This window comes from Microtus oregoni, unplaced genomic scaffold (genome assembly GCF_018167655.1).
Source record: "Microtus oregoni isolate MIOR12 unplaced genomic scaffold, Mior012 000003F_ref0000135, whole genome shotgun sequence".
NCBI lineage: Eukaryota > Metazoa > Chordata > Mammalia > Rodentia > Cricetidae > Microtus > Microtus oregoni.
Window position 1 is genome coordinate 26592782 of NW_024543062.1, and position 21372 is coordinate 26614153.

The following is a 21372-nucleotide window of genomic DNA, read 5'->3' on the forward strand; positions in this document are numbered from 1 at the left end:
TATTTATGTGTGTGTCTGTATGTGTGTATATGTGTGTGTCTGTGTGTATTTATGTGTGTGTTTGTATGTGTGTATATGTGTGTGTCTTGTGTATTTATGTGTGTGTGTCAGTATGTGTGTATATGTGTGTGTCTGTATGTGTGTATATGTGTATGTCTGTCTGTGTATGTATTTAGGTGTGTGTGGGTGTATGTGGGTATGACTGTGGTATATGTGTGTCTGTGTGTATATGTGTCTGTGTGTGTATTTATGTGTGTGTCTGTATGTGTGTATATGTGTGTGTCTCTATGTGTGTAGTTATGTGTGTGTGTCTGTGTATGTGTATTTGTCTATGTGTGTTTATGTGTGTGTATGTAGGTGTGGGTGTATGTGGGTGTGTTTGTGTCTGTGGTATATGTGTGTGTGTGTCTGTATGTGTGTATATGTGTGTGTCTGTGTGTATGTGTGTGCACATGCATGTTACAGTGATTGGACATGTGAAAATCAGAGGATAACTGCATGGAGTGGAGTCAGTTTTCTCCTTCCAGCGTGAGTTCTGGGGCTCAACCTTAGGTCGTCAGGCTTGCGTAAACTTTAAAGTATCTTGCTGGTCCCTAGATTTTCATCAGTCAAAGGCCATGTCCTCCACACAAGGACACACAGTGATGGAAAGATACAAATTCCTGCCACGTGTCATTGCACTTCATAATGCAGTGGGCAGCACGACACAAAGAATGGCCATCTGGAGATGTCCCCCCAATCCTCTCATCCCCCTAAACTCACTCCTTCGAAGCATTTAACCAAAGTTCAGCAGATGAGCTTTTAGACGTATGCTTTAAACACACACCGTGCTCCCTAAAGCATGAGTAAGCGGCAAAAACTGAGAAAGAAGGCTGCTTCCAGTCAACGTGAAGAGATCTTTGTGTTTCAAGTAGAAACAGTCAAAATACGCTTTTTGTATTCTTTCAAAATCTGACTGGGGAGGCAGCTTAGTTGGTAAAGTGCTTGTCATGTAAACATGAGGATCTGAGTTCGATCCCCAGCACCATGTGGAAAAAAAGTGTGTGAGGTCGTGGGTGCTTATAATTTCAGCACTGGGGAAGCAGAGGCAGGAGGATCCCGGGGGCTGGCCTGCCAGGCTAGCCTGCTGAGGGAGGCCTGGTGCCAGTGAGAGCCCTGCCTCACAGTGAGAGAGGAGGACGTGGCAGCATACACCTTTAGTCCCAGAACTCAGGGGGCTGAGGCAGGTGGGTATTTCTGTGAGCTCAAGGCCACCCTGGTCTACATTGTGAGTTCTAGGGCAGCCAGGGCTATGTAGAAAGACCCTATGTAAAAACAAACAAACACGCAAGTGAGTTTGGCGCTGGAGGAGGGCTCCTGTGACGTTGATATCTATTCTCTTCTCACAGCCAAATACACCTGCGGATACCCTCTCTGCAGGTAGTTTTATGTCAGCTTGAGACCAAGTCTGACCATTAGAGAGGAGGAAGCCTCAATTGAGAAGATGCCTCCTGACTGGGTGGTGGTGGCGCACGCCTTTAATCCCAGCACTTGGGAGGCAGAGGCAGGTGGATCTCTGTGAGTTCAAGGCCAGCCTGGTCTATAAGAGCTAGTTTCAGGACAGGCTCCAAAGCTACAGAGAAACCCTGTCTTGAACTCCACCTTCTCCCCTCCCCCCCAAAAAACATGCGAGAGTAAAAAAAAAATGCCTCTTTAGGATCCACTGTAGGTGAGCCAGTAGGGCACTTTTCAATTAGTTATTAAAAGGGGAGGTCTCAGCCCATTATGGGTGGTGCCACCCCTGGGCTGCTGGTCCTGGGTTCTATAAGAAAGCAGACTGAGCAAGCGATGGGGAACAAGTCAGTGAGCAGCACCCTCCATGGCCTCTGCATCAGCTCCTGCCTCCAGGTTCCTGCCCTGTTTGAGTTCCTGTCCTGACTTTCTTCAGTGATGAACTATGATGTGGATGGAGAAAACAAATAAAGCCTTTCCCTCTCCCCTTCCCAACTTGCTTTTGGTCATCCTGTTTCATTGTAGCAATAGTAATCCTAGCTAAGACTTCATCCCCCCCACCAAAGAAACCCAGAAAGTTCATATATATAATATGTATATAAATTTTCTTCTTTCAGGATTTCATACATGTATTTAATCTGTTTTGATCATATCTACCCATACCCCCTCCACCCAACTCTTAGTATTTTACTCCGTCTTCCTTCCTACTTCGTGCCTTCTTTTTTTAACCCATCAAGTCCTGCAGTGAGACAACAAACACTTCCTCTGTATGCTCTGAATATGCATTCTTCTCATTGGTTAATAAAGAAGCTGTTTCAGCCTATAGCAAGGCAGAATAAAGCAGGGTGGGAAAGTCAAACTGAAGGGTAGAGTTTGGGGCGGGTGGGGCAGAAAACACCAGCCAGCTGCCCAAGAAACAAGTTGCCAGTAGGCTGGTAATGCCGTGGCCATGTGGCAATACATAGATTAATAGAAATGGGCCAATTCAAAATGAAAGAGCTAGTTAGTAATAAGCCTGAACTATAGTCCAGACTGTTTTTATCTAGAAGCGCCTGTGGGGACAGGGTGGGACAGAGAAGCCTCCATTTACAGAGTCCAACTAGTGCCTCCCACTAGTACACAGATGCAGGCCATCCCTGGCGCATGGGCAGTCTACCAGTGGCCAATATTCCAGACCCCAGCTCTCCCTCCCTCCCTCCCTCCCTCCCTCCCTCCCTTCCTCCCTTTCTCTCGTCCTCTTTCTCCCTTTCCATTCCCCATCCACTCCTTGGAGGGGGTAAGGCCTTCCTTGGGGAGTCAACAAGGTCTGGCATACTAACTTGAGGCAGGACCAAGCCCCCACCCACCACCCCGCATCAAGGCTGAGCAGGTATCCCACCATGGGGAATGGGCTCCAGAAAGTTCTTTTTAAAACTTTAAAAATTTACTTACTTTTATTTTATGCACATGAGTGTTTTGCCTGCATGTACGTATGTGTGTGCCTGTGTCTGTGGAGGTTAGAATGGGGCATCAGATTCCTTGGAATTGGAGTAACAGATGTTTGTGAGCCACCTGCGTGTGCTGGGAATTGAACCTGGGTCCTCTGCAAGAGCAGCTGCTGCTCTTGACCTCTGAGTCATCTCTCTAGCCCCTTAAAAAAAAGAAAGAAACATTTAAAGGGTAAACAAGTAGAAGTAGATGGTTTCCAAATCTGAGAGGTGTGGCAGACTGTGGAAAATTAATAATTCACCCATTTCTTACTATATTTGTTACATTTGTTATTATTATTGGACAATAATGTTCTGGGAAAGTTCTGAAATTTAAAGATTACTCCAAGTACATAGTTTAACAAAACTTAACAAAAGCCATTTCTTTCCAGAGCAGAAAGACAGTGAAGCATGCTAGTCTTTGCTTTAGACTTAGTGTTTTGTTTTGCTTGATTTCTTGAGAACAGGGTTTCTCTGTGTGACAATACTAGCTGTCCTGGAACTCGCTTTGTAGATCAGATTGGCCTCGAACTCACAGAGATCCTCCTGCCTCTGCCTCCCAAGTGCTGGGATTAAAGGTGTGTGCTACCACCACCTGGCACGTTTTGTTTATTAAGGAGCATTGGACAAAACAACCAATTCAGGATGTCGTAGTCTGGCAAACGTCGGCCTGAGCAGGATCACAGGTTATCTTCAGTCTGTGCCGATTAACTAATTGTCTTCTTAATGCTAAATAAATTATATGTTTCTAGTTTTGATGCATAACTTCTCATTTTCTTCTGTTGCTCAGGTGGTTTGAAATTCTAATTGTGGATTAATTTTGCAAAATTAACACCTAAAAGGGCAACATTGAAAACATTTCCTATTGCGTAACTCCAGAGTGCTGAGGAGGTGATGTGGCAGATTGGAAAGTCACAGAACTTAGACCTCCATATATGCTTATTTCAAAATGCTTCATCTGCTTAAACAGCAGGGAGGCCTGCAGTGGTTAGAGCTGGCTGTACTCAAATGTAGAGAAGGCAACATGATCGTCTTGGCAAAATCAAGGTCGTGTTAATTCTTTAAAAACCACAAGTAGGGTGAGAATGGACCCCAAGGCAGCATTGGACCCAAGCAAATCACCCAGCTGTGCTCTGTTTCACTGGTTTTCGAACCCGACAATAGGTTTCTCCACCGACACAGGAAGCCAGATCAAGCTGAATTCAAAAGACTAGACTTTTCTGGGCCAAGTCATTAGAGAGTGACTTTCTGTGAGGGGGCTTGGCAGTCGATCTGAAGGGGAAGGGTCTGGAGAAGGAGGAGCTGGAGACTCCAGCAGACTATTGTTCCCCACCCTCCACACAAACCACAAAATTACCACACCAGGAGAAAGTGCTCCCAGGGACAGAAGCGATAGAGGTAGCCATTAAAGCCCCACTACGCCTAGAGAACACTAACTGTAGCTAGCAGGCTTTCTCTTTGCTGGGGAGCAACTTCATTGTGCTCCTTATGTGGATAAGGCTCTCTGGTTTCTTTCTACAAGGGTGAAGGTGTAGTCTACAATGCCAAGTAGTCACCTCAACGTGCCCCTCCTTTCCACTCACTAGCGTGGGGATGAGCGGCTCTTCCTGAGGTGTAAGCACAGCTCACTGCTGTGATGTTCCAGAGTGCCAGGGTGGCAGCTTTCCATTGCTCTGACAAGATACCTGAAGAGAGGACACATTTCTTCTGGTTCCTGCTTTTAGAGTTTGAGTCCACGGCCGTTCATTTCCATGGATTGGGGTCGGCTGGGAGGCGTATGACATCATGATAGAAGGGGATGGAGGAATCAAGTGGAACAAAACTTAACAAAAGTCATCCCTACTGGCTAGCTTCCACAGGGCTGGCAGCTTATGTGTGATCCCAGAGGAGAAAAGTGTTCTCTTACCCAGCTGTGCACCCTGAGGGTTGCCCTTGGGAGTGTCCTAGCAAGACAGCCCTAATAGAACCATTGAAGGGTACTGCAGAGTCAGACAGAGTTCAGGAGGACTATCAAGCTCTCCTTGTTTTCTTTTGAGACAGGTTTTCATTTTGTAGCGATGTTTGTGTGTGAAGACTGGAGTCAGTGTTGCTGCTGTCTTCTCAGTTACTCTCCATTAAATCTTTTGAGACAGGGTCTCTTGCTTAACCTGGAGCTCACGGATTAGGCTAGGCTGGCTGGCCAGAGGACTTCGGGGTCCCCCTTACCTCCACCTCCCCACTCCTGGGATTATAAGGGGACAACATCCGCACCTAGCACATACTTCCATGACAGACCTGTTAGAACTCCAGCCCCAGCTGAGAATAGTGGTGTCTGCCTTTAATCCCAGTCTTTGTGAGGCACAGGCAGGCAGATATTTGTGAGTTCAAAGCTAGCCTGGTCTACAGAGTGAGACCCTGTCTCAAAAGCAAGAACAAAACAAACGACAAAGCCTTCCAGTACGGGTAGACATGCATGCTGGGTGTCAAATTGTTTCCTAGATACAATGATTCACAGCAGCTAGGTACAGATGGGGTAAGCGGGGTCTTATAAGACACTTTTGATATGAAGCCACTGTCTCTTCCCCCAATATTTATTTATTTATTATTGTTTTTTCGAGACAGGTTTTCTCTGTAGCTTTGGAGCCTGTTGTGGAACTCGATCTGTAGCCCAGGCTGACCTCCAGCTCACAGAGATCCGCCTGCCTCTGCCTCCCTAGTGCTCTGGGTTCGATTCTCAGCACACACACGGAGTCCCTCAAGGCTCCACAACGTCAGTCCCAGGATGCACACGATAAGACAGACAGGCAGAATATACTCGTAAACGTAAATTAAAATAAGTAAATCTGTGGAAAAAATGAGAAAAGTGATATTTTAGTCAAAACTGAAAGAGACTTAACCGGTGCATGCTTTGGTCTCTGGTATCTAAGAGGAGGGGCGCTTTTCAAAAACACCTCGAAACCCACATATCCATCAAATCAAAAGAAACACCTCGAAACCCACATATCCATCAGATCAAAAGAAACACCTCGAAACCCACATATCCATCAGGTCAAAAGAAAAGTAGGATGTCAAGGGCTGGGAACCCAGGCTCTGAAAGTCTGGAAACTTCCCAGGTATTTCCCACTTCAGACAAGGTGACTATCTACTTAAAGGGCAAATTTCCTTACCTGCTCAGAAGAGGTACGGGGTATGGAAATCACTGTATATTTTATGCCGTTATAACCTGCTTTTCTTCTCATTGTTCTGCGCAAACATTGGCTATTCTGCATATTAGGAAGGTGCCCAGGGAGCTCTAACCAATGAGGGAGGGGGTCCCGTGTATACTAGCTAGGACTGGCCTGTGGCGTGCAGCAGGCAGGTTTAGGTGCGTGAACACTGGGTCACCAGATGGTGGCGCTGTTCTGCGCAGTCATGGCGCCTTTATGTGGTGTACGCCAGCGGAGGGCAGTGGGTTGTTGATGCCAGGCATTGAAGGTGATCGCTCTGCTTGGTGACTGTGCTGTGTAACTCTACACCCCTGCTGCTGCCCAACCTCTCATAGCTCCTGCCTGCCCCACCCGGATGGTTTGCATCCTCTCAAGCCGTGAGCCAAAATAATCATTTCCTATCTGAAGCAACCCCTTTTAGGTAGTTCATCACACGAGATGAGCCACTAATTCAATCCCGGGGGAGGAGGGAGGAAACTCAATGTGGCCAGGGTGAGACGTAGCTCACCCCAAGCAGGTTTACAAAGTCAGTGGGTGGTCAGATGTTTTTATTGTAAAGTGTCCAGTTTCATAATGTTTGAAACAAATTTAGATTCTTTTTATAAACTTTGTATTCCATTTAGTAATTTAGCTTGAGTGGGCAAGTGGGCTAGCTAGCTACAGTTTGTGAGGAGGAGCTCAGAGGATACCTTTCCTAAGTCGGCTCTCATTTCACTGTCTGGTCCCAGGGATTGAACTCAGGTCCTCAGCTCAGGCTTGGTGGTAAATTCCTCACCTGCTGAACTATCTCGCTGGCCCCAAATTCAATTTCTTGGGTTTGTTTTGTCTTTGTTTTTTTCGAGACAGGGTTTCTCTGTATAGCTTTGGAGCCTGTCCTGGAACTTGCAACTTGTTTTTTTTTAAAAAAAAGATTTTTTTTTTTGAGATTTATTTTTATTTTATGTGTATGAGTGTTTGTCTGAGTCTATGTCTGTGAACCACGCCTTTAATCCCAGCACTTGGCAGGCAGAAACAGGTGGATCTTTGTGAGTTCCAAGCCAGCCTGGTCTACAGAGCAAGTTCTAGAACAGCCAGGGCTACACAGAGAAACCCTGTCTTGAAAACCAAATCAAAACAACAAATGAATGAAATGATTACAGGCCTAGCGGTGAAGGCCTGTGATATACAGAGACTTGGGAAGCTGAGGCAGGAGGATCTCAAATTCAGGACTGCCTGGGCTGTAGCGTGGTAGGCCAACTTGAGAGGTTTAGTGAATTCGTGTCTTAGCACTGGGCAGTAGCTCAGTGGGTAGAATCCTTGATTAACATGTGTGAGGCCCTGGGTTCAATCCTTAGCATCACATTAAAAAAAAAAAAGAAAAGAAGAAAGGAAGGAAGGGGCTGGAGAGATGGCTCAGTGGTTAAGAGCACTGACTGCTCTTCCAGAGGTCGTGAGTTCAATTCCCAGCAACCACATGGTGGCTCACAACCATCTGTAATGAGATCTGGTGCCTTCTTCTGGCATGTGGGCATACATGGAGGCAGAATGTTGTATATATAATAAATAAATCTTTAAAAAAAAGAAAGGAAGGAAGGAAGGAAGGAAAAAGATAGTTTGATTCAAGACAAGTTATGAGCTGGGGTATGAAGGCATTGGGCTCTCGGAGTTGCAGGCTGGGGATGTGAAATGGAGCATCCTGTGAGACAGGTCAACACTATCTCAAGAAGCTAAACACAGACTTCATTTAACTCCAAACCCTTCTCCTGGGATACACTGAGAAGAATTAACAAGGGGGTGGAGCCTGTTGGTGGTGGCTGCAGCCTTTGATCCCAGCACTCTGGAGGCAGAGGCAGACGTATCTCTGTAGGTTCAAGGCCAGCCTGGTTTACAAAGCGAGTCCCAGGACAGCCAGGGCTACACAGAGAAACCCTGTCTCTAAAAACTAATAAAATTTTTTTAAAAAAGGAGTGGATGCTTGCAGAAGACATTAAATGAAAAACCTCATTACCAGAAATGGGTTAACCCCCTATAAGTTGTGGGCTGTGGAGTCCCAGAGAACCAGAGAATCCCCCTATCCCACAATACAGGTTGTGCCATTGTTCTTGGCTTCCCACTCAAACTAGATGACAAGACCTGTAGCTGAATAGATCACACACTCTGGTAGCAGACACAGAGACATCAAGCTGGACCCGAACTGGAGGCTTCCTCCCTGCTGGCTTGCTTTCATCCTATTGAAAGAGTTGGGTAGGTCTGCCGGGAAGGAAAGTCACAACAGCTTTACCCGGCTGCGAACACTGTACGCTGCGGCTGTTCCAGTGGCACCATTGTTTTGCGGGTAGACAATTGCTTTCTGATTAAACCTGAAGTCTGCCCCACATAAAGAAATTCAGACCTGGCACTGGGAACCTGGTCAAAAACCCATTGCTAGGGAAGTTATAAGCCCTAGGCAGACTGTTGTTTTGCTAAATGGACATGCTATATAACTGACTTCAAATATTTCTATCTATAGGTTAGCGCTGTCTCCAGTCTTGGTCAGAGAAACATCTATAGTGGGCAGTAGTTAATAGGGACTCGTTGCTAGCCGATATCTTGAGAACAAGTTGTGACATCTGCGTCACTGCCTCTAAGACTCAAGGAACATCGATTGAAGGGGGGTAGGAAAAGCATAAGAGCCCAAAGACGGCCAGGGATGCAGGTATGAGATGACCCTGTGCACATGAACCCATAGCAGCTGTGGTTACCTGCTTAAGACCTGTCCAAGACTGGGCCTATTGTGGGGGGAGCAGTGCACAGCAGACCTTCTCACCAACCAGAGATGCTATTGGCAGCTGACTGTTGCTGGGGAGGAAGAGTATTTTCTAAAGTGGTAACTGGTAGGTTGCCCTTGGTCCAGTAAATACCCCACCACCATGCTCACGCAAACAACCCTCTCCGTGTGGGTTACACACAAAGATTTGGAAGTAGAAGGGAAGTATATTGGGAAAAGAAAGGGTTTAGTAAGAGTGGAGTGGAATGAAGATAAGGGACAGTAGTAGGTGAGTGATCGTGATCAAATACGTAATATGTATAAAATTATCCAAGAATAAATCAATTAGAAAGGAAAAAAACTTGTGCTGCTGGAGAGATGGACCAGCAGTTAGGAGTACTGGCTCCTCTTCCAGAAGACCCAGATTCAAATCCCAGCACCCACATGGTGGCTTGCAGCTGCTTGTGATCAGCTCTAGGGGCTCCAGTGCCCTCTTCTGGTCTTCCTGGGCACTGCGTGCACACGGTGCCCATGGACAGAGAGGTGGAAGTAGGTTGTGTCTCTGATACTGCTGACAGGAAGTCTTTTCGCTGTGTGTCCATGGGGGCCAGGAGGGCCCCTCTTTCATCCTGAGTGCTGTAACTGAAAACACACATGGTATACCACAAAGTAATAATTTACTCAGAAAGCCAGCATAAATCCCTGGGCCAAATGGCCCATTCCCGTGAGCCCAGACGATCCTGACATGGACAGAGTGATCCACTTGCTCCGGAAGTGAATATGTAGAAACGAAGGACCCTCAAAGGTGGACTCCAGGAAAGTGTTTTTCCTCGATGTCAGAGAAACCTTATAAGATTAAAGAGAGGAGCATTTGGTTTGCTCTTATCAAAGCGATTTTTAAAGTCATTTATATTTGGGGAGTTCTATGTGTTAGAACAGGATTACAGTCCCCATGCAGCTGCGAGATATTTGGTTGTCTCTCGGGCGCTGCTGTTCTGATGCTATTCCCTCTGAAAAACTGGTAGGAAGAAAGAAAAAAGAAAAGAAAAGAAAAGAAAAACTACCAAGAGAAACAGCCTGGGAAGATGCACACAGGCGTTTAAGAGGAGGCTGGGGTCTGGCTCTGAACCGAGCTTCAGGGAGGCCTGGCCTCGATCCCCCAGCACTGTATAAACCACCACCGGTGGCACAGACCTGTCCTCCTGTCACTTGGGAAGTGGAGGCAAGGGGACCAAGAAGTTCAAGGTCATCCTTGGCTGCTCGGTGTTTCTGAAGTCAATGTTGCTCCTGTGTAGCTCCACACAGACGGCCCTTAGCCTCCTAATCTACCACTCCCCAGTCTCTGAGCCCAGGGTGACCTGGAAAACCTTGAGGGCAGCTCATCACCAATCAAGCAGGGGTAGAGAGCGTCACTTTTCTGGTGTCCTAGAATTTCAGCTAAACTGTAAATGTGATGGGAAGGGTAAGCCTCCTCGCTGGGGGAGAGGTGGTCAGGCTTGTCCCTTGACCATCTGTAACTCTCAACCTCCAGCCTATACATGATAAGATCAAGATCTTATCTAGAAGTTTCTCTGACAAGCTGATCCTGTTCCCCAGAGGCCAGGTGACAATTTTAAAGCATACTTGGGCTTGAACCATCCTGAAAAGACTGAACCGAGGGGCCCTGGGAGCTGGAGGGTGTGCTTCCCAGAGCAAGAATGGAGGCAGGGGTGTGGGAGGTCATCCCTGCCTGCCTTAACCCTGATGGGGTTCCTAGGTCTTTAAGGCGCTAACGAGTCCCTGTGTGCCCACGGGTCACCAGGATGCAGTGAGGCAGCTGATACTCTGTGCCCATCACTTCTCAGCAAGGATGGCCCCTTTCCTGCTCAGTTCTGCAGGGGATGGGGAGCAGGCAGGGAAGAAGACATCCACTCCTACCTTGAGCCCACTGCAGACTCCTGGACCATCTCAGGTTACATCTCAGCACTGAAAGGGAAGAGGGGGCGGGGTCATACATTCCAGATTATCCTCTGCTCTGTAGTAAGTTCCAGGCTATAGGCTACAATAGACCCTGAAGGGGAGGAGGCGAGGAGGGAGGAGATTTCTACTGAATCTACCCCACCCAGTACTTAGGACTGCCTGAGCAGACCAAGGCGTGGTTAGCAAGACTTCCCAGGAAGACTAGAGAGACAGCTTGGCCTCTGAGGGCAGGGTGATGCCTAACACCATCTGTAAGGGCCACCTGTGACCATGGCCTCAGGCCCCTCAGCATAGCCATCACAAGTCACGTGGGACTGGGCATCCGAGAGCAGGTGTGCCATCTCCCATCTGATTCCTCTCCATTGTCTCCTTTCCACTAAAACCTCCATATGCTGTGTCTAATGGCAGAGCCAGATCACGTGGTATTCAATGGCCGGAACGGTTCCGGAAGAGTACTTCAGGGTCTGCGAGATGGCTCAAGGGTGAAGGGGCTTGCAGCCAAGCTTAAGGACCCGAGTTGGAGCCCCGGGACCCACATGGTAGAAGGAGAGAATGAACTCCTAAAATGTGCCCACCCTGTCTTACATAAACACATATATGCACACTTGTGCACACACACATAAATAAATACATATAATAAAGATTAATACAAATTTTAAAAAGTCAATTTTAAAAAAAGAGTGTTTCTCCTATAGAGAGGTTGTTTCCATAATGTGGGCTGTTTTCAAACAGGACAGAGATGCACTGGCGGCTGCTCTGCCAACTGATGACTTATGATTATTTTCGTTGTCTAAGTTTCAGTAGAAATATCTTTGATGACAAACAGAAGCCATTTTGGAACAATATCAAAGTATCTCCCGCCATCACTATCGATTCCTACTAAATTCTCTTAAGAGATCTGTAGAAGACCCTGGGACCCAAGGGGCCCCATTTCAGGCTTCTGGAGACAGAAGAATTCTAAGTGGGTGAGCTGGTATGGGTGCCAGGAAAAAGGCTGAGAACATAAACTTTCACCAGTATATGGACTGTTGGCGTGAGGCAGGGGTGGGGCAGAGAAACCTGAAGAACTGGTGCTCCTCTCAGCAATCTATAGGGACAAAACAAGGGGCTTTTGGGAGTAGAAGAGAAAATTAGTCTGAAAATGGCATTTTCTAGCTTGGGATAACTGGCAGATCTGGATGCAGCACAGAGCAAAAGGCTGAGAAGCCACGTAGAAAGTTCCAGAAAAAAAAAAAAACCAAACCAGTTTTCCAAACTCTTGCCATATTTAGGAGGTTAGGTCATAGGGGCAGAGAGAGGGGACTTCGTGAACAAGGACGATGGTGTCACATTGAAACAGAAACACACCCTTCACCCAGCTTGGCTGACAGAGCTGTGATCATTCCCCATGTCTCTTCAGGGCCAGCCAGTCATTTAGAGACTCTATGTATGTCTCATAGCCACCAAACAAAATTCAACAAGGCTCATTGATAAGACCAGATCATTAAAAACAAAGAGAAACATAGTAACTAGAAAGCTCCTCAAAGGTGGAGAGATGCTGGGGTCAGAGGAAAGTAACCGATGTTAATAAGTTCAAGGGAAACAAAGAAAAATGGAGAAAATAGGAGGGAGACAACTTTGTGGTAGAACTGGACTCTGGAGACTTCGTAGTGCTTAAAATTGGTTGTTTGGCCTCATTATGGATAGAGAGTGTTCTGCAGGTGTGGTGCTGGGGATGGGGTCCAGGGTCGGGGCATGCTGGGTAAAACGCTCTGCCACTGAAGCACACACCCAGTCCACCAGACATTTGGAACATACAGATGCAACTCTGTGTGAGTTCTAAAGCCTCTGGCTCCAAGTCTACAAATCAATTTGATCCAACTTGGCCACCAGTGGTGTCCTCTCTCTTCATGCCACAGGTGGCTTGCTGGCTTGCTCTAGGGATGACCAACTTTAGCGTATGTTCTGAATCTCACACTGCTGTTGGCTGAGCCCTCTAGAATCCCAGAAACAGGAGAAAAGGATGCCTTTTGCTAACATGTTCTCTCTCTCTCTCTCTCTCTCTCTCTCTCTGGAGGGAACGGTAATTGTTCTATGTTGCCAGGCTGACCTCAAACTCCTTTGTTCAAGCAGTCCTCCTGTCTCAGCCTCCCAAGGGGCTAGGACTTCAGGTACATACAGGCACACCAGGCTACTCATTACTGGAAACACAGCCCGTGGGCAGTTCATTAGGGATACAACTGGATCTGTCCGTCAGAGATGGGAGGCCTCCTTGAGACATTTGACTTCACCCTGAACGACAAGAAAAAAGTCAAAGAGAAGAGAATTAGGGTGAAGTGTGGTCTGGGCAGAGTGTGTATAGAGAACACCGATTTAATCAGGAGTTGGCATAGCTCCTTGGAATGAGCCACAGAGTAAATATTTTAGCTCCCATGAGCCACACCATTTCTGCTGCAACCATTGGCTTTACAACAGGGCAGAAGTAGCCATGCACCATTCATGAGTGGGTGGTAATTTTGAGGTTGCAGCCTCTCCAGCTGTCCATGTGCTATCCTGATGGATGCTATTCTCCTAATAAAGAAACCTCCTGGGGGTAATTCATCTTCATTCCTTTCTAGCCAAACTATAATATCTTCTTCTTCTTCTTCTTCTTCTTCTTCTTCTTCTTCTTCTTCTTCTCCTCCTCCTCCTCCTCCTCCTCCTCCTCCTCCTCCTCCTCCTCCTCCTCCTCTTCTTCTTCTTTTGAGACAGGGTCTCACTATGTAGCTCTGGCTGACCTGCAGCTAACTATATACACCAGCCGGATGGACTTGAACTCTCAGAGATCCACCTGCCTCTGCTTTGCTAGTGCTGGCGTTAAAAGTGCGAGCGCCATCACATGCGGCTAAGAAGAAAGGTGACATCTTTATTATTACTTTATAACAAACTGGTGGAGAGTACTTTGCGAGTATACGGATACCTAACTTCAATTCCTGGAACCCAAGGTGGAAGGAGAGACTTGACTTCACAAGCTGTGTTCTGACCTCATAGGCACACTGCGGTGCACGTGTCGCCCCTCCTCCCATCAATTAATAAAAGCGTATCTGTAACAGAGGCACTCCAGTAAAACTTCATTAGCTGCGGAGTGAAATGTGAATTTCTTGTATCTTCCCCTTTCTTGTCACAACGTATCTTTCCCTGCCTGCAACGTCTTTAAAATGTACATCGGTGTTTTCTACTCCAGGACCCTAGGCGGCTGACAAAGGGTAGGGTTGGTAGCTGGAGTTACTCCAGAGAGGCCCTTGTGGGACAAGCTAGCAATTGGGAACAAGACAACGCCTCTTCTCTCTCTGCAAATGGACCCTAGCTAGATCGGGCCCAGGTAGTCGTCGTCCCCATAACCGTCCCAACTCAAGGAAACCCATTAAGCCCTCCATCCCCACCCCTGTCCCCTGCCCAAGCCACAAGAAGACTCCGGCAAAGTCAAGCAAGGCGCACAGACTCGGAGCCCAGCAAGCCCGGCGCGCACCTGCTCCCGGGCCCCCGCGCACCTGCTGAGCCGCGCTATGGCCTCGTCTCGCGAGATCAGGGCTGGCGTAGTGGCCCCCACCCCCACCCCGGCCACCGAGTACCTCTCCCCGCCCCCGGGCCGGGCCTCCCCGCCACCTAGGGGACCAGCCCGCCCCCCCTTCCCACCCCCACCGCATCGTAGCGGCTGCGCTCCCGCACGCGAGCCCCTCAGTCCCTAAGGACCCGGCCTCCCAGGCTGGACGGTGGCCCGGTGGGCAGGTGCACGCGCCGCCTGCCGCCAACGGGTCCCAGGCGCGCCCGGGGTGGGGGGACCCGGGGACCGGCTGCGCGCACGGCGTCTGTCGGCGCTGCATCCCTCGCTCTGCTCTCCACCCCGCCCTGTGATTGACAGGCAAGATGTCGGTGTGGAGCGAGGCAGGAGCCTTCACCCCTGGAGCCCAGCGGCAGCAGCAGCAGCGGCGACAGCGGCGGCAGCAGCAGCAGCAGTGTTATCGCGGGGAGCAGACCGCAGCCAGCCGCAGTGGGCGCCGCAGCCGCGCCAGTCGTGCGCACAGCATCCTGAGAGTGCGCTGAGCGTGGAGACCCGCGGACCATGCCGTGTCACCGCGACCGGGAGCGGGGCAGGCGCGCTCCTTTTTGACATAAAATCCAGCCGGTCAAAAAGATTTATATACATATAAGTCCGCCCTTCACGGAGCCGGTGTGCGAAGCGTGAGCTCTATTTCCCTCTGCCTCCTCCTTCCACTCCTCCTCCCCTTCCTCCTCCTCTCCCTCCTTCTCTTTCTCCTCCTCCTAAGAGTACAGACTGCACCCTACCACCTGGTTGGCTTCTGACAAACGGGCATCTCTCCCTTTTTAGGGACCAGAGACACAGAGAAAGAGAGAGGAGAGATTCTAATGCAGACTGCCTGATACTCCCCCCCAAAAAATAATAATAAATTTTGGCTCTTGTCCCCTCCTCCAACCCCCACCCCCTCAAGCTTGTGTGAGATGTTGGGTTTCTTCAGGAGACACTGCTGAGAAGTCGCAGTGGTTGGAGAGGCGTAGGGGGGTGGACTCCCTCTACCTCCACTCCCTCCCTCCCCCTTTTTTCTTTCTGGGAGGAGGTGGAGGAGTAGGAGGAGGGGAAGGGGGGTTGCAGAGCAAGCGATGGATGAGGAAAACATGACGAAAAGCGAAGAACAGCAACCTCTGAGTTTGCAAAAAGCCTTGCAGCAGTGCGAGCTGGTTCAGAACATGATAGACCTGAGCATCTCCAATCTGGAAGGGCTTAGGACGAAGTGTGCAGCTTCCAACGACCTCACGCAGAAGGAGATCCGGACCCTGGAGGTAGGTGTTGCCTGGGATGGGGGGGGGCAATCCTGCCTTCCTTTCCCCTTCTTCAGTCCTACCCCATCCCTTTGGGGTTCTGTTTGCGGAGGGAGGGCCTGGGGAGGGGAAGGGTGAAGCAGGTGGGCACCAATGATGCGCTATGATTTATCACCTGGTAAAGCCAGCACGAATGTCCCTTCCCAGTGCGGCTGTTGTCTGTGCTCGGCCGGGTGGCGGTGGTAGCAGTAATAATTGCTGTTCCGTATTTATTATTATGGGTTGTAGCTGTTGCCATGATCATTCTTTCCTGTGAGAGGAGGGAGTTTTACTTTATTATTCTTTTCTTTTTTCTTTCTTCTTTTCTTTTTTCTTTTCTTTCTTTTTCTTTTTCTTCTTTCCTTTTTTTGTGTTTGGGGATTTGTTTATATGCCACGGGGCGGGAGGGCTTGTGTGCTGACGGCACAGTAGGGGCTGCAGGGAACCCACGTGACCTTGTGCGTTCTGCAGGTGGTCAAAGGTGGTTTTGACTGGTTTGATGGGGCTGCCTGAAAGGAAAGATTCGACCCTTTGCTCTGTATCTCACCCATCACCCCCCATATACATAAGATGCATGACAAAAAGTCCCCAGGGAACTACCCGTTTCTGACACAGTCATTTGATGTAAGGGGGTGAATGCAGGCCCAAAATGTGTACAAAGAAACAATATTACGGTTGCCTGGGTGGTTCTTGCACTAGGTGGCGTGGGGGAAATCCTCTTGAGTTGTCTTGGTGAGACTTGGTGGATGGGGGGCCAGGGGGAGGAGCTGTGTTTGGCTCTTAATAGCATCTCTCCAAAAGAACTTGAGTGGAGTTGGAAGCAGTTTGCTGAGAGACAGTGACAGGGATGGCTACAAAGTCACCACAAAGAGGTGGAAGGAACTACTTTCTTTCGAAGGCTGTTTTCTCAGAGGAAACTTTCAGGGTTATGGGAAAGGCCTGGTGTTCTGAAATCTTTGGGTATCCACCTTGTTCAGAATGTCAGACAGATCCAGCCCCCTCACCGTCCTTCCCACAAAACGGCCCAGCTGTCCACAATTTTTTATTTAATTTGGGAATTCCCACTAGCTGGCATTTGCCAGGGGGTGGTGGCCATGGAGATCAGAGCAAAGGAGGGTTTCCCTTTTAGTGGTGTGGCCATGTATCATGGAGCTTAGTGGTTTGGTTGGTCTCTGGCTTGTGAGTTCTTGAAGCCTGAAGTCTTGGCTGGCGGGTCATCTTAATGCACCTCTCTGATTCACTTTTATTTCTCCAGTGGGGTTTTAAATTTGGGGAGGTAATCAATACGCAGGAGGTTATCATTTGGAAAGAGGAGTTTGTGCATGTAGATTTTAATACAGCGCTTGCCACCCTAGGATATATGTCTGTGCTCACCTGTCAGGCGGTAACAAGATCCCAGAGATGTAATCAGATAAACAGCCATGTGGCATGTGTGTTGGGAGGCACAGGCGTCGCCTTTCTCAGGGTTTTGAGAGCGAGAGAAGGCTTGGTTAACATTTGCTGCTGGAAGAAAAGGTGTGGGATGTGTTAGCCCAGCCCTGGTCTCTGCACGGGGGCCCACAGTAGATTGGTTCAGAGCTATACCTGGGAAAGCTTATATGGATAACCCCTGAAGGCCACCACCACGTCTCCTCTAAAAGAACCCACCATACTGGGATCATCATTGCAGTTTAAGTTTCTTACAGGTTCCCTTCTATTCCGTCCTCTGATGATTCCCTGGAGAGTAGTGACTGACACAGCTGGGCACTCTGGCTGGGGTGTAGCTCAGTGGTCCAGTGCTTTTGTGGCATGCCAAGGCCCTGGGTTCAATTCCCAACACTGTGCAAACACACAAAACAAGAGTGGGTACTTGGTTCTGTGTTGTCTCTCTGCAAGGTGGTTTACATTTGAAACTGGAGGACAGGAGCACTGGTCAAGAAGTTGGAATCACAGGCGTCTTAGTCAGGGTTACTGCCGCTATGATAGTAATATGACCAAGGCAAGTTGGCTATGAAAGGGTTTATTCTACTTATGCCTCCACATCATAGTTTATCAGCAAAAGAAGTCAGGGCAGGAACCTGGAGGCAGGAGCTGGTGCAGAGGCCATGGAGGGAGTTGCTTACTGGCGTTCCTTCATGGTTTGCTCAGCCTGCTTTCACCAGCTTAGGGATGACACCACCCGTAACAGGCGGGGCCCTCCTACATTGATCACTTATCAAGAAAATGCCCAGCAGCTGGATGTAATGGAGGCATTTTCTCAGGTGAGGTTCCTGCCTTCCAGATTACTCTAGCTTGTGTCAAGATGACATAAAACCAGCCAGCACAATAGGGAACACATCTTTCTTCTGAGGGTACCACGGGACACACCAGTCACTTGATCCATATTGCCCAGTGACTGTTTTGGAACAATTATTTCAGCTTTGACTTTCTAAGTCCCTAGGACCAGGGAGTAGGGAAGGAGCCCTGGGGAGGGTAAGCTCCTGCTGGACTTCATGTTTGCATTCACTGAGTTTTCCTCCCGAACTTTTTTGAAAGTCTCACAGGGGTGCTGGCTAAAGTGTGGGCACATTCTAATTTAGCTGAAATTGGAGAGAGGGCCCAGGAATCTGCATTTAGTAAGCAGACAGTGTGCTTCTGTGTATAATTTTTCCTTGGTGGTGCCAAGAACTGATCCCGGTACCTTGTAAAAGCTAGACAAGGGCTCCACCACTGACTATAACCCCAAACCCCAGGTTTCTGATTCAGGTTTTGATAGGGTTACTTTATGAATTACTTATCCAAGCTGGGCACGGTGGTACACACCTGTAATCCTAGTACTTGGGAAGCTGGGACCAGAGGAGGGAGAGTCCAAGGCTAGCCTGGGCCACATAGAGAGACTGTGCCTTAAATTAAAAAGGAAGAGAGGGCTGGATTGTGGTTCAGCGGTGGAGATCTTGCCTAATATAGCCTGTGCAACTCTGAAAAATATAAAAACAAAAACAACAAATAACAACAGCAAAAATCAAACAACAACAAAACCCCTATCCATTAGGACATAAATGTGTGCACCAGCTATTTTTGTTTTAATATCACCTTGAACTTTGATTGTTGTGCTTGTGAGTACAAGGACACACTCTGCTTTGAATCCAGGTATTGAACCCAGGTCCTCAGGTTTTCAAGGCAAGTGTTTGTCACCTTGCCAGCCCTTGTGTGTGTGGGTGATTTAGTTGGCTCATGGCTGTCAAGGTTGATGATATCCATCTTTCGGGCAGAATCCCAAGGTGGCTCGAGGCATCACATGTTGAGAGACAAGTTCCTTGTTGTTTCTGCCGTTTGAGGGTGACAACTCCCTGCTCACAAACACCAACCTGAACATATGGATGATAATCAGTGCTCACTCTTCAAGAAGTAAAAACACGCCACATGAACTTGGCCTTCACAAAGCCTTCTTCTTGGTAGGGAAGAGAGGTTTACTTCTTAGTAAAGTGACGATGAGGTCCAAACCCGGAGGAAGTTCTGATGGCTTTTCTGTGACGGTTGGTTACAAGATGGCTCCATTGCTCCAGCTGTCACATCTCTATTTAAGGCAGGAAAGAGAAGGATTCTGTGAGTGTGGAGAGATAAAAACTTCACATTTTTGGTTTCAGGAAACAAAGACTTTCCTGTGGTAACCTTCCTTCTCAACAGCAACGTTCAGTTATGTTCTCTTGGCCGTAGTAGGGTCAAATATTCTAGCTGCAAGGGAGGCTGGACAGAGAGCAGTGGAAAGGCCATCATTTTCCTTGCCCGGGATGACCCCTGTGCCCACCATATAAAGTCAAGGTTCTGCTTTCATGGGGTTGCGTGAGACACTAGTGACACCAACTCCACATTTTATCGGTGGATTTTTTTTTTTTTTTTTTGATTTTGAGACAGGTTTCTCCGTAGCTTTTTTGGTTCCTGTCCTGGAACTAGCTCTTGTAGACCAGGCTGGCCTCGAACTCACCGAGATCCGCCTGCCTCTGCCTCCCGAGTGCTGGAATATCAGTGGATATTTTGATGGAGAAGAAAATCTGTGCTGTGGAGTTTGAGAGAGGCTGACCTCCTAGCTGCTCTGCTTTATGTTGGATAAGAAGGGAAACATTTTAGGCAAACTGACAATCTTGAGTAATAACTCCTGCCTCAGCGGGGGTCGTAGGGGTCGCCAATGATGACACTTTCAAAGACACCAATGAGCTAAAGTGTCATTAGGTACTAAGCAGACAATAGGGCATAGGCAGATTGTATTTATTACTCTTCCTTTCGTTGCTACTGAATACTGTTGCAAAGTACTTTAAAAGAAGGTTTGTTGCTGGGTGGTGGTGGCACACACTTCTAATCCCAGCACTCGGGGGGCAGACGCAGGCGGATCTCTGTGAGTTTGAGGCCAGCCAGAGTTACATGAGTCTCTGTCTCACAAACAAACAAACAAACAAACCAGTCACAGCCCATCAGGATGGGAAAGCGTGGTGACAGAGACATAAGGCGGTGGGTCTTGTTCAGTCAGTAGTCAGGAAGCAGAGAGCAGATATCAAACTTAAGACTCGCCCTTCAGTGACTCACTTCTATCAGCTAAGCAACAGTTTTAAAGCAACGGTTCTCAACCTCTGGGTTGTGACCCTTTTGGGGTTGAATATTAGATATTCCACATATCAGATATTTACATTACAATTCATAACAGTAGCAAAAATTATGAAGTAGCAATGAAATAATGTTATGGTTGGGGGTCACCACAATATGAGGAACTGTATTTAGGGGTTACAGCATTAGGAAAATTGGGAACCACTGGGCTTCGACAACGTTCTAAAGCAATGACACAGGTTGGGGACCAAGTGCTCAAACACAGGAGCCTGTGGAAAGTGATGGTGGTCAGCAGGGGATGGTGCGGGATAAATGACAGGGGAGTGGCTGGGTGCAGAGGAGCTTGAGTGGCATTTCTGAGCATGTTAGGGAGCATGACGGCTATGTGGGATGTTAGTCCTGTGCCGGAAGCGACCATGCTTCTATGGGCAAAACAAATTCTGTTCGGGCAGGGTTTGGAAACACAGAGTGCATGTCTTCTCAGAGCCCTGGCATCTGTGCACACTGTGCCTCTGAGAGGACAGTCTGGGCTGTTTGCCTTTCCTAAGGATTGCCCTGGGGGTGTTTATTCCTTAGAATCCACCTGGGGAAACTTAGCCAGGCAGTGAGGGAGGCCTGCCTGACTGGGGAGGTAGGGATTTAGAGTGGAAAGGCTGATGGGAAGGGTAGAGATTGTAGCAAAGGTGACCCTGTGGCCCGTTAGACTTCACAGTGCTGCACAGGGACTGGTCTGCTCAGGATGGAGGGCGCCTGATGGAATGTCACGGGAAATGAACTCAAGTCCCTGATTCCTGGAGTCTTACTTAGCACAGGGGAGTCACACTCAACACTTGCATCCCTTTGTGGGAGGAGATAGACATCTTTAGAGATTTTGGAGTGAATACTGTAGAAAGACGATTGACAGCAAGTCTGTTGACAGTCTATAGCAGGGGCTAGCCAGCCTTTTCTGTTTAGGGCTGAATAGCAAATACATTAGGATTTGTGTACCCAAGTTTCACAGACGCTCACCGAGCTAACAGCCTGAAGTAGCCACAGTAGACAATGAGGTGTGGGGCGTGGGAGAGTTTCCCAGTAAAACTTTATTCGTGGCCCCTGAATTTTGAGTTTGATATTATTATTATTATTATTTTGGATTTTCAAGACAGGGTTTCTC

At 48.2% G+C, this 21372-nt stretch overlaps 1 protein-coding gene and 1 long non-coding RNA gene across 3 annotated transcripts in view; one reads left to right on the forward strand and one right to left on the reverse strand.

Annotated features, from left to right (window-relative positions):
• Positions 1-5740: 5740 nt before the first annotated feature.
• LOC121445173 lies at positions 5741-10886 on the reverse strand. The gene is made up of 3 exons (XR_005973896.1): positions 10785-10886; positions 9312-9509; positions 5741-5779 (listed from the first exon to the last, which is right to left on the reverse strand). It is a non-coding gene; the product is annotated as an uncharacterized LOC121445173 (long non-coding RNA).
• A 3766-nt stretch (positions 10887-14652) lies between these two features.
• Positions 14653-21372, forward strand: part of Ksr2 (kinase suppressor of ras 2) — a 357526-nt gene continuing 350806 nt past the window's right edge. For both annotated transcript variants that reach the window (XM_041648056.1, XM_041648057.1), the window contains exon 1: positions 14653-15644. In XM_041648056.1, coding sequence (XP_041503990.1) covers positions 15465-15644 — 180 coding nt within the window. In that variant the 5' untranslated portion in view covers positions 14653-15464. The remainder of the gene's footprint in view (positions 15645-21372) is intronic.